The sequence below is a fragment of the Squalius cephalus genome, assembly GCF_949319135.1.
Source record: "Squalius cephalus genome assembly, chromosome: 21".
In the NCBI taxonomy this organism is placed as follows: domain Eukaryota; kingdom Metazoa; phylum Chordata; class Actinopteri; order Cypriniformes; family Leuciscidae; genus Squalius; species Squalius cephalus.
Genome location: NC_137142.1, coordinates 20,275,369 through 20,288,326, shown reverse-complemented (window position 1 = coordinate 20,288,326; position 12,958 = coordinate 20,275,369). Strand labels below are relative to the sequence as shown.

Below are 12,958 nucleotides of genomic sequence, written 5' to 3'. Positions count from 1 at the left end.
AAGTAAAATAATACAACAATGATCCAATAATGTATATTTGTGTGTTTTTTAAGTTTCAGTTGTGTTGATTTATTAGTCATCTCGAAGCATCTCTAACCCATTCTTTTTCAGTAGACACCACAGAAGCTGAGGTTGGCTTTCTTCCAGCTTTTGGGCCTTGTTATATTAACCTTTATGGAAGTCCAAGAGAATTTACTGGCCTACCTGACCCATATGAGGATCTGAATTACGGCAAGGTGAGTGCTGTAAAGAAAAATGCTGTGCTGGGGTATTGGTGAGAGCTACGATATAGAACATAATAAATACTGGCCAAACCCAGCAACAATCTTAGAAGGACAACATCTCTGCAACACCTTGACTTTGAAGATAATATTGTTATGCACTGTTTGCTCTGCATAAAAAAAAGAGCAAACAGTACATGCCGCCATTCTACATTCACACCCTCAGTTATTATGTTACTGCACAAATCTGTAGTAGTTGTCAGAGCTGTTATTCTATGTGTTTTAGGGTGAAGGGGTCGCCTATCGGGGAAGGGTTCTGATCGAGCTTTCCACTCAACTGGATGACAAAACTGACAAGAAAATAGAAGACATTTCAAATGATGAGATTTTGGTGATACAGGTAACAGCAAGCATTTTCCACTCTGTTGAATCCTGGAAAAAACATCTAAAACTAGGGAATTTCTATTAATATGACATCACAATCATTATTTTTTGCAGAATAGAATTCCAAATTCTTGTTTTATGTACTTTTACTGCGCAGAAGTACCAGAGGAGAAGGAAGTATTCCTTATGTGCCGTGTTCCACAGTGCCTGTATGCTTCAAGAACCTGGAGAACCTATTCAGTTTGAGGTCAGCATCGGAAACTATGGAAATATATTGGACTCTACATGCAAACCTCTGGCCTCCACTACTCAGTATAGCTGTGCAGTTTTTGATGGTGAGTTTCTCATAATGCCAGGAGCCATAACAGATACAAATAGTCCAAACATGAAACCCTGAGACCTGCATTATTTTGATAATAATTTTTGTGTTTTTCCCACAGGAAATCACTATTATTACTTGCCCTGGGCTGATTCTAAGCCAGTTGTTATCCTCACATCTTTCTGGGAGGACATAAGTCATCGTTTGGATGCGGTGAACATCATTCTCTACATTTCTGACCGACTGGTATGATTTTAATGCATCTTCATGCCGTGCAGCGATTTAGCAAACAGATAAATGATTCAGAGCAATAACATATTTTTATGCCTTTCTTTAGCAATCTAACATCATCTCTCTGAAGACGGCCATAATGGCCAAAGTGTCTGACTCTCGCCTAGCTGAGAATTGGCTGAAACTTATCACCCAACTCATCGATGACCTTTCCAGGTATATCCCGGGGGGTAAACTTTCTTATCTCCCTCTTTTTATTATTACTTTTACAATTGACCTTGGAGCAAGTACTGTTGTCTCAACAACAACAAAAAATTACTAAATGTTTGTTGAATAGGATTTGTTTTTTTTTTAAATGTTTAAAAGACCAGATGAAATAGAGGCAATGTGATATTTAATTAAACAATTAAAGGAGTAGTTCACTTAAGAATTAAAATGTCCTGAAAATTTTATCTCCCCCACGTCATCCAAGATGTTCATGTCGAAAATAAATTAAGGTTTTTGAGGAAAACATTCCAGGATTTTTCTCCATATAGTGGACTTCAATGGGGTACAACGGTTTGAAGGTCCAAACTGCAGTTTCAATGCAGCTTCAAAGGGCTCTACACGATCCCAGCCGAGGAATAAGGGTCTTATCTAGCGAAACGATGTCATTTTCTAAAAAAAATATAATATAAATACTTTTTAACCACAAATGCTCATCTTGCACTAGCACTGTGATGCGCCATGTATTACGTAATCACATAGTTCAAAAACTATATGCCAAAAATGCCATATGCTATTAAAGTAAAATGTACTAAAATGTATAAATATGCCAAAAAAATACTGACTAAATTAAAAGAACTATGACCAAAACAAAACATTTTGTAAAAATGAATAGCGCCTTATGACTAACTTTATCTGCCCAGTGATGCCTGCCATGTCAGACATGTGATTAACTTAATGCTGAACCTGATGGCATGTGATTAACTTGATGCTGTTGCAATTAGTTACCAGGTACCAGATTTGGAGGGTAAGCCGAATCTGACAGCGCTTGATATTCAGATCAAGAATCTGCGTGATAAAACCATGGCCAGTGTCAAAGAGGCGGCCATTCGCATGAGGGAGGAGGCTGTTGATGTTAGAGCTACAATGGCTGATATAGAGGACTGGCTGGAGCGACTACAGCAGATCACAGAGGAGGTTTGACACTGCCTCATTAGACACTAATCTAATTCTACTGACGGCTTTTTAGAATTTGTAAGCAGAAGATAATGTTGTATATCCATGTGCGAATCATGAAAATAATATTATAGTCAAATGTACATAATCACTAGCCCTTGAACATTAACATGTATGTTTAAATACACAACACAGCCTCAGAACAGCATGCCTGATGTCATCATATGGATGCTGAGAGGAGAGAAGCGTGTGGCCTACGCCCGCATCCCAGCCAATCAGGTGCTCTACTCCACCCAAAGTGAGCAAGCTGTCGGCAAGTACTGCGGCAGGACGCAAACCATCTTCATGAAGGTACAGTAGAAAGGATCATATTGGAACTCAAATTTTGATTTGTGGCACATCATAAGGGTACACAGTATACACAGAAGTCACGGTTCGGTACGTACCTTGGTTTTGGGGTCACGGTTAGATACGAGTCCGGTACATTTACATGAATCGCCTGTTACTAGTACTGTATTCGTCGTCTGACTGTATGCACCGAACTGTGACGTTCTGGATGAATACATGTACCGTTACACCCCTAACATACTGGGCCCTATCTTGCACCCAGCGCAATTGACTTTGTACACCGACGCATGTATCATTCCTATTTTGCACCCGACGCACAGCGGACTTTTCCCTCCACAGACGTACGTCGGTAAATTAGGGATGAACTTGTGCTCCCGGGGTGGTTCAGCAAAAAGAGGAGGTGTATTCCGGCGCAAACGTTCCCTGGTGCTATTTTGCAGTTCCAGAAAACAATTCCGCCTCAGACCAGGAAAAACCTAGTCTAAAGTCAGCGGCGCGTTTTCAGTGACGCGTTCAGATGCTATTTTAAGGGCGCATGCTTGGCCATAATGTAGCGTGTGCACAAAGCGCATACACTTTGCTTCTCTCATCTACGCACAGACGCAGCAGTTGCCATTTTTGCAAACCATACATAATTACAAGGAAAAATATTCCACATGAGGGAAATCATTGTGGTGTCCATGAAGATGTGGCAAAAATAGGCATAAATCTAAATTACACATTTACCTAAATTATTATACGCCTGTTTAACCGAAGCTAATTTGGGTGGGTTTCTCCCATCCCCATGCAATGTCACTTCTCTGTCTTTTACGGCCCTGAAGAGAATGCCGGTATCCTCGGCTGTGAATCGCTCCTGGCATGCGCCTGGCAAATCCGCCGTTATAATAGCAATCCGCCATGGAACAAACGCGCCTGTTCTTAACACTAGAAGTGCCAGAATTCCATAACTACTAGAACTGCCGCAAGCGGTCATTTTGACCGCTATATTCCAAACTCTATATCTTTAAAGATAAATACCCAATTGAGAGATTAATGCATTTATTGTATTAATATGTCTTTAAAAAACAAAACAACACCAAACTGTACATTTAAACAAGTTTAATTATACATTTATAAATAAATAATATCCGTAGATGTCCTGAACAAAATGACGGAGTAGCCCATATTTGTTTACACAGTTCGATCGCGTCGCGCCCGCCGACACACACGCACACACACACACACACACACACCAACCATATTCCAGTATTGCAATCTTGACATTGCAGCCTGTTCATTATAGCCACAATAAAATATAATAATAAAATAGTCAACCTAACATATAAAAATTCCACTGCTCTGTTTGTAGCCTAGTAGGCTAGCCTACAATTCGTACCATTTTGCGCATGTGAAGAGGATGATTTTTTCCGTCGATATTGGAACGTGAGTGAAGTACAAAGCCTATAATAAAGAAATAGTTTATCATCCAAATACATCGCAAATGTTGAAACATTTTGATTCTAATTAGAAAGTTACGTGAGCCTAACGCCGCTTACTTTCACTTTCGCTTATAACGCATTTCATTTTGGCTTGTTTATAGTTATTTTTTCATTCTTGTTCTGTTCTGAATATCATTACATTTAAATGATTTGTTGTTGAATATGTTTAGTGTATTTTTAACCACATTTTATTGTTGTGTATATTGGTATAGCCTATAATAATACCGCGAAATTCCGTGCGGTCAATATGACCGTCTATGGCCGAAATAGGTAAATATGTTCATTTGTTTTTTTGCCTTATGTGTAATTTATATGAAAAACATTTTAAATGAAAATACAGACACTTTTAGGAAAAGTCAGGTACCAGCAGGATTGTATTTATTTTTTCAACAAAGTTATTGCAGATATAAAATTCAAAACGGTCAAAATGACCGCCATGGCCGTTCTAGTGTTAAAGGGAATGTGAGATGATGCTCTGATTGGTTTATTTCACGTTACGCCCAAACCACACCTATGAATAATGAAGCTACTTCAGACCAACCCATTTTAGATTTGTGTGGGGCGCAAGAGTCATTTATCCCGCCGGTATAATAGCAACAGCGCCCGAGATCCGCCCACAAAGTTACTTGCGTTTCGCGTTTAATACTTGCGTTTCAGATTGTTAAAATAAGGTCCACTGTGTGTATATATATGTGTGTATAATATGCTGTGTATATATATATATATATATATATATATATACTGTATATATTTCATTTAATAATATTGTATATTATAATAATCATTGTTAAATATTAATTAAATATATATTATATATATTAATTAAAAATAAATTTATATGAATTATTATTAAGTATAATATGAAAGTATAATAATTATAGAACATTTTTATAATAATGTACTGTAAGAATAAATGTGTAGCTATGTCTTTGACAACATTGTTGTGAATTTTAACTTATTTGTAATTATAAGCTTAAAAGCCCTTGAACATACTGGTAAAGAAAATATATTGTACATTTTGATTGAATCAAGAGAGTAGTGTGTAAGACATAGCAGTTAACGCACATGCAGACAATGCCAGTTTGATTCCAGCTTACATTTCCAAATCCGGTTCTTTCATTGTTTTTAGTACCCAATGGACAAAAACAAAGGTCTCAAGATCCCTGTGCAGCTGCGTGTGAACATGTGGTTGGGTCTGTCTGCACATGAGAAGAAGTTCAATAGCTTCGCAGAGGGCACATTCAGTGTGTATGCAGAGATGGTTAGTAAAAGTGGACAATGAAGTAAAACATATATACAGTCATATTGAAATATCTGTTTTGTGGTCTGTTGTGTGGAACTTCCCTTAGCAACACTATATGGTCCCTCTCTGTTCTCCTGTGTTAGTACGAGAACCAGGCTCAAGTTTTTGGGAAGTGGGGGACCACAGGTCTAGTTGGCCGGCACAAGTTTTCAGATGTGACGGGAAAGGTGAAACTGAAACAAGAACGTTTCATGCCGCCCCGGAGCTGGGAGTGGGAAGGAGACTGGTCCGTTGACCCTGAGCGTAGGTGAGCTGATGATAACTGCAAAATATACAATGCGATATTTAAAGGCATATTTTGAATATGATCATTTATGTTGGTATGATTAGTGTGATTGTTGAGTTTAATTTTTTTTTTTTTTACAAACATTTACAAACAAACACTGCAACAAGTATTGGTCTGTGTTCATTCATTTTTCGATTTAAAGGGCACCTATTATGCCCCTTTTTAGAAGATGTAATATTGGTCTTGGGTGTCCCCAGAATGCATTTGTGAAGTTTCAGCACAAAATACGCCACAGTTAATTTATTATAACCATTTGAAAATGTCATTTTTGGGGCCTGTTTTAAAAAGAGCTGTTTTGTGTGTACCACTTTAAATGTAAATGAGCTGCATATCCCCGCCCTGCTGCTGGACCTAGATGATGAAGAGACTCCGGCACAGAATAAACACGAATGAGAATGGACTAAACGTATCGGAATGGTTATTTGATACATTTCTGTACTTACAAAGTTTTAATCGCATCCCTTTTGCCATTATGGATGTGCAACACACACACACACACACACACACACACACACACGAACTGTGATAACGTTCGCGCAATTTTTTTAAACTACACACACACACACACACTACTGTGAAGTACAAACGAATTTTTTATTTATTTCTTAAGGGGAGGGAGATAGACGTTTATATAGCCTACTGTCTATGGAGATAGAGCAGACCTTAATTTATTTACATTTGTAAATGCTGCAAAAAATGCCTACGTGACATAAAACTGTCTGACGTTGTTTGTTGAGACATCCTATGACGACGACAATAAATAGCTTTAGACGCATTTGTTGTTGAACTTGCTGACATCGATTGAAATGACTATTTGCTCAAAAATCATAAAATACACTTACTTTTTCTGGAGGTGACGTTGGATCGCGAACTGTAGGCAACGATCCACACTCTAGGATTAACTTTGACCCTCGTTCACTAAACACTAAACAGTCAGTCAGAAAATGAATCTCGTATTTAGGAAGTTTAAGTGGTGCCTTTTCTTCATAAATAAAATCCATCCGCTGCGTTTTCAGTGGCTCTGATGTCAGTGAAGACTAGTATGTCCATTCTTACATCCCACAACACACTTCTTAGGAGACATTACCGGCTGTCGTTGATGGAGGATGCAGATCACCGAGGGCGGGGTCTATGCCAAAACCAGATGTCAATCAAATCACGTCGGTGGGGCTTAGCTCATTTCTACGTCACAATGAGGAAAATCTAGAACAGGGTGTTCTGAGACAGTGCTTATGATTTATTGAGATAGTAAAAAAACTACTGGGTGGATTTTTATCATTCTAGGGTGGTTTTGCTCACACACTGCCAACACACATTTATGTTCAAACACCATGTAAAAGTGAATTTTGCATAATAGGTGCCCTTTAAAATTGAAAGTAGAAAATGAGAAAATGGCTGAGGTCTGTGAAAACCAGTGGGGTGCCAAAGAAGTTGGCTGATGGGTAATGTGGGTGCAGATGCAAGATAACCTACATTCATATTTCTGAAGTAATCAGCTAATATTTTTCTGGCAATTAGGTTGTCGAACACATGCCTATAGCGAAGAAAACCCTTTTGGCCCTGCCCAGTGCGATTTGTGTCAAAGCATTCCTTAGTCCAGTTGTTGGATGAGAGAGAGAGATTATTTGTAACATACACTTTAAGAATCAGTCCAGCAGTGGAGGACTAATTGTTCTGTTGCACGAAACTGTGGAAGAACTAAAGTGGCACGGGTTGATTTTTGGTTGACCAATCAGCGGAAAGGGGCGTTTCATGCCCTCCCCATGTGGAAATCGAATATTCAAGCCATTTTTCCTTTTGCAGAAGCCCTGAACCGCAACCGCAAAATTATGTGAATAAAGTCGTAGCATTTCGTGAATAAAGTCAAAATTAAGAGAATACAGTCTTCCGTAGAAGTCTTCTGTGGAAGTATGTGCCACATAAAGTTTGGACCAGGATTGTTGTACCTCCTCTGGCGGAGTCTTCGTCTTCGTCTATAGGCAACGCCATCTGGGTCGAGAACACTTAACAGTAACTGTACTGTCTCCCTCTTCACCGTAAATCCTTTCTGGATGCATTTTAAGTGCATCATTAGGTATCCAACCATTTAGCCGGATCCCATGATTTCCTCAGATATAAAGCTGGCTACCTTCATCCAGTCTGAAAAGTGTTTTCACCTAAGACAAATGGTAATGCCATGTTAAAAGATTAGCACCTATAGAATTTCCTTTTTTTTGAAAGCACAGATAAAAGTAAAAAGCTACTATTATGTTTAGTTCCATGTCCGAGGCAGTTCGACTTCACAAGCGCATTTCTTAAAAGAAGAAAAAAGAAAAAAAAGAACTTCTACTGAAGACTGTATTCTCGTAATTTTGACTTTAATCTCGAAATATTTCGACTTTATTCTCGAAATATTTCAACTTTATTTTCGAAATGCTACGACTTTAATTTCTCATAATTTTAGAAAAATAAATGTTACAGATTGTTTTTTTATGTTGCGGTTGGCTTCCGTAAATGCATAGCCTACTTGCTGAATAAACTTTTTTTTTTTCTTCACAAAAACAAAAAATGTACTGACCCCAGACTTTTGAACGGTAATTTGTGTTATTAGTAAAGTGGGTTAGCTGTTCTGAAAAGCACACAATCAGAGGAAACTGTGGTAGCATACAAGCATAGTTGGCCCTGCTGAAACATAAACATGGTCTCTCTGCCAAGCTCTCTCTGCTCTGTATTTATATTGTCAGCTCATTTTTCATTCCCCAGGGCCTCTTATACTGACCCCCCTCCCTACCCGTACTGTCATGGCCTTTGGCTTAGTGTTTGTTTGACTGTTTTGTGTGTGTTGAAATAAACGTGTCGCTAAAGCCCCGCCTGTGTGTTATGGGCTTGACTCAGTCTGCTTACAGAGGCTGACGCAGGGCACTCTGAATTCACTGATGAGGTCTACCGAAACGAAACCCGCTTCCCTGGTGGAGAATGGAAACCTGCCACTGAACCTTTCACTGATGTGGTGAGAGAAGAAGCACTGCACAGTGAAGAAGATAGAGCAACATTCAATGTCACATTCAGCATGTTCACATTTGCATTGTAAATTTGAATTTCGAATATAGTTTGGAAATTTGAAGCAACGTACCTTTTCCTGACTTCCTGTGGACACATAGAAAGTTCACAACTTCAATTCCGCTCCTTTAGATCACTAGGTGTTAACACTATGGATGGTGTAGTGTTTTAAATCAGCTCAAAAATGTCAGAAAAAGCAAGATAAATGTATCATGAAACGTTTTTCTATACAACCATATGCCTAATGATAGCTTTGTATGATGAGCATCTGCTTAGGTTGGTAAGTTCATAGGATAAGCAGTGATGTATAATTCATGAATGAATGCTACATTTTAGTCAGATCTTTTCAATGAATCAGTTGATCCAATTAGAATAATCTGGTTTTCAAGTTCAATTCACTTACTCAATGATCCGTTTGCAGCAGTTCTCGAGTTAACAGCTCACTGAGTGGAAGATTATTCTGTGAATTATATTTAAAGTTCAGTTTGTTCATCACACCAAGCTATTGTGCTGCATTGCTTCAGAAGACGATTTTTATTATACTTTTATGGACTTTGTGTACTTGAAATGATTCAAAATGTCAAGAAAGTTAGGTATTCATGTTTGGAGAAACATGAGGGTGTGTTAACGAGGATCATATTTGGGTAAACTACCACTTGAAGTATTGAATGATGGGATGTGTTCTGTGCAGAATGGAGAGAAGGCCCAGAACCCTGAAGAGATTGAGTGTCCCCCGGGATGGATTTGGGTAGATGACTGGAATTTCGACAGCAACAGGGCAGTTGATGAGAAAGGTCAGGAAGTATGACTCCTGGGATTGAAGCCATTGCACAATACACATAATGATAAGGTTTGACTGAACAGATGCAGTTTGTGTGTAATGCATACTACCCTTCAAAAGTTTGGGATCAGTATGTTTTTTTTTAAAATAAATGTATAATGTTTGTTTTTTTCAGCAAGGATGCATTCAATTGATCAAAAGTGTCAGTAAAGACATCTTTGATGTTATAAAAGATTTCTATTTCAAATGAATGCTGTTCTGGTGAAAATTATATTGAAAGAATCTTTTAAAAATCTATCACGGTTTCCACAAAAATATTAAGTAGCACAACTGTTTTCAACATTGATAGCATCAATCAACAGCATATGTGATACTGAAGAACGGTGTAATGGCTGCTGAAAATTCAGCTTTGAAAAGTGCATTTTGAAATATATTAAAATAAAAAATATTTATAATAATATTTCTCAAAATTACTGTTTCAACTGTATTTTTGGCCAAATGAATGCAGCCTTAATAAGCAAGAAGATACTTCTCATTGACCCCACCCTTTTGAACGGTATTGTACATCAGTCAAATATATGCTCTAATATGTCACATATTAAATGCCACGCATTATCGTGAGTATGCATCAGGTCATGAAGTAACCCTTAGATGTGGGAGCTGATTCCAGAACTTAACATCTGTTTTTCCATTGTCAGGATGGGAATATGGTGTCACCATTCCTCCTGATGATAAGCCCAGGTCTTGGGTTGCTGCTGAGAAAATGTACCACATCCATCGCAGGAAAAGACTGGTCCGACCTCGCAGGAAGATATCAGACACTCCCACTGTAGAGGTGAGAAAACCTCACTAACGTTACTTTCTGATTTGTAGATTGGCGCTGTTAATTTTCACTGATGTTTTGTACTGCAACTGAATTTAACTTCTGATTGAAGATTAGTGATAATCATATTAGTCAAATATTGTCCGTAATACGTATAATCACTATTTTGACAACAGAAGAAAGACTTGGGCGATGGCTGGGAATACTCGTCTCTGATTGGGTGGAAGTTCCACAGGAAGGAGCGTTCCTCAGACACTTTCCGCCGCAGACGCTGGAGGAAGAAAATGGCACCATCTGAGCGCGTGGGCGCATCGGCTATCTTTAACCTGGAAGGGGCTTTGGTTAGTCCATTTCTTGTCTTGAATGACTGTCAGACTGGAAAACAAAAGTAGATGTTTGAAATGTTTTATTTTGGTTACGGTATGACATTTATTTGTCTCTGACACAAGATTAAACGGTATTTCAAGGATTATTGTTTGTTTTTGGACTGTTCCTGTGGTTGTAGTTTGATGTCTGAGAAAGATTACAAATGACAAGACTTATTACATTAAGAACTTAATTTTATAGGATATTGAGCTTTTTAAAAACTCACTTATTTTCCTTTTCTATTAGGGAATAGATGAGGACGAGAAAGGCAGCAAAAATGACACGGCTAAAATCTTTGGTGCCAACACACCCAGTGTGTTTTGCAGATTTGACAGTGAGTAATGTTTATACGTGCCTGGTGATTAAAGGACTCTTTCTAAATTCCTTACACTGATTATATCTCTGAGACTAACACACCCCTCTACTTCCCGACAATATGCAAAAAAAAAAAAACTACAACAAGAAAAGATAGGGAGCCAATAGAAATCCTGAGCGGTGCTGATTTTGTTATGCTGTATTTATTTCTTTTCATTTCGCAGTTGTGACATTATAAAACCATAAAAAAAGTTCACCCAAATAAACAGATTTTTCACCCAAATCTCCATGTGTCTCTACAGAGTCATTCACCTACCATCTCAGAGTCTACGTCTATCAAGCCAGGAACCTTCTTCCTATGGACAAAGACAGCTTTTCTGGTGAGGGATTTTTCCATCTAATATGAATGCAATTCATCACCTTACTAAGGTTATGCACATGTGTTTTTAATAGATGATAGCTGACTGATCCTTTGCATGGTGTTTTCACAGATCCCTACGTGCATGTGTCTTTCTTACATGTAAGCAAGACCACAGAGATCGTTAAGTCCACTCTCAACCCCACATGGGACCAAACCCTCATTTTTGATGACATTGAAATCTATGGAGACCCTCAGACCATCGTTCATAACCAACCCAGTATCGTTCTGGAAGTTTATGATAGTGACCAAGTGGTATGACTCTCTGTTAATACAAACTCAGGTCTGCATGGAATTTGCAAAAAAAGTACTGCTGACCCTTGAATGATTTCAATGATGATTTGATCTTGATCCATGGATGTGTTGCAGGGGAAGGATGAAGCTATGGGCAGGTGCACGTGTCCTCCAGTAGTGAAACTAAACCCAGCCACCCCATTAATACCTAAACTCCTTTGGTTCCCTGTCACCATGAAGGGACGAAATGCAGGAGAAATACTGGTAGCAGCTGAGCTCTTGCTTAAAGAAAAGGTTGTTTTAATTCTTATTTGTCATTTGTTATTATTTTTCTTCCACTACCCATACATTATTAATTTATTAAACACAAGAAAGTATATTTAATTATGAACACACACACACACACACACACACACACACACACACACACACACACACACACATATATATATATATATATATATATATATATATATATATATATATATATAAATGTATGCATGCTTTTAATAATCAGACTACTCACCGTCATCTGTCCTCAAATACAGTTAAATACAGTTTGTATCATATTTGTTGGGATGTCATCTTAACCACACCACCATAATGATTTGCTTATCCACTATGCTGTTCATTGTCAACCTCAGGCAAATGACGTTAACCTGCCCCTGGTCCCACCTCGAAGAAGTGAGAATCTGTACATGGTTCCTCAGGGGATCAGGCCTGTGGTGCAGCTCACTGCAATTGAGGTAATGCAGTCATCCTTATGAATAATGTGCTTAAACCAAACAAAATTGCTGCCAGTGTGTCATCCTGTGTGTTTTGACAGATCCTGGCCTGGGGTTTAAGAAACATGAAGGCATATCAGTTGGCTACAGTGTCTTCCCCCAGCCTTATAGTTGAATGTGGAGGGCAGATTGTTGAGACTGCCATCATCAAGAACATCAAGAAAAATCCCAACTTCCCTGGATCTATCCTGTTCCTCAAAGTGGTACAGTACCTCCTAAAATATAAGAAATAGCTTTTGCTAACCAACAAAAATGAAACTGTGCTGTTGAAATGTCTGTGTATACAAATCAAAGGATCCAGGATCATCTCTCATGAACAAACTAAGGCTTCGCTATTGCTCTTTTTAATGGTTAGAGATTGAAACAAACTCTAGTGTTGTCTTGTTTTTAAAAGACCATGTGCTGCACTGCTTCCACATTTAATCATGTTTTTGATCCTAATACATACAGTGAAAAGAAAAAATAT

The 12,958-nt window shown here is 38.3% G+C and overlaps 1 protein-coding gene across 3 annotated transcripts in view; it reads left to right on the top strand.

The window, feature by feature from the left end:
* myofl (myoferlin like) overlaps positions 1-12,958 on the top strand; it is a 32,829-nt gene that overhangs the window by 10,846 nt on the left and 9,025 nt on the right. For 2 of the 3 annotated variants that reach the window (XM_079856075.1, XM_079856077.1), the window contains exons 18-36: positions 112-236; positions 508-621; positions 763-940; positions 1,046-1,170; positions 1,262-1,371; positions 2,145-2,337; positions 2,512-2,667; positions 5,272-5,403; positions 5,529-5,692; positions 8,606-8,720; positions 9,462-9,564; positions 10,250-10,386; positions 10,551-10,715; positions 10,987-11,074; positions 11,358-11,435; positions 11,547-11,728; positions 11,843-12,001; positions 12,352-12,453; positions 12,534-12,695. In XM_079856075.1, coding sequence (XP_079712201.1) covers positions 112-236; positions 508-621; positions 763-940; positions 1,046-1,170; positions 1,262-1,371; positions 2,145-2,337; positions 2,512-2,667; positions 5,272-5,403; positions 5,529-5,692; positions 8,606-8,720; positions 9,462-9,564; positions 10,250-10,386; positions 10,551-10,715; positions 10,987-11,074; positions 11,358-11,435; positions 11,547-11,728; positions 11,843-12,001; positions 12,352-12,453; positions 12,534-12,695 — 2,588 coding nt within the window. The remainder of the gene's footprint in view (positions 1-111; positions 237-507; positions 622-762; positions 941-1,045; positions 1,171-1,261; positions 1,372-2,144; positions 2,338-2,511; positions 2,668-5,271; positions 5,404-5,528; positions 5,693-8,605; positions 8,721-9,461; positions 9,565-10,249; positions 10,387-10,550; positions 10,716-10,986; positions 11,075-11,357; positions 11,436-11,546; positions 11,729-11,842; positions 12,002-12,351; positions 12,454-12,533; positions 12,696-12,958) is intronic. The other variant, XM_079856076.1, reaches the window with a different exon arrangement.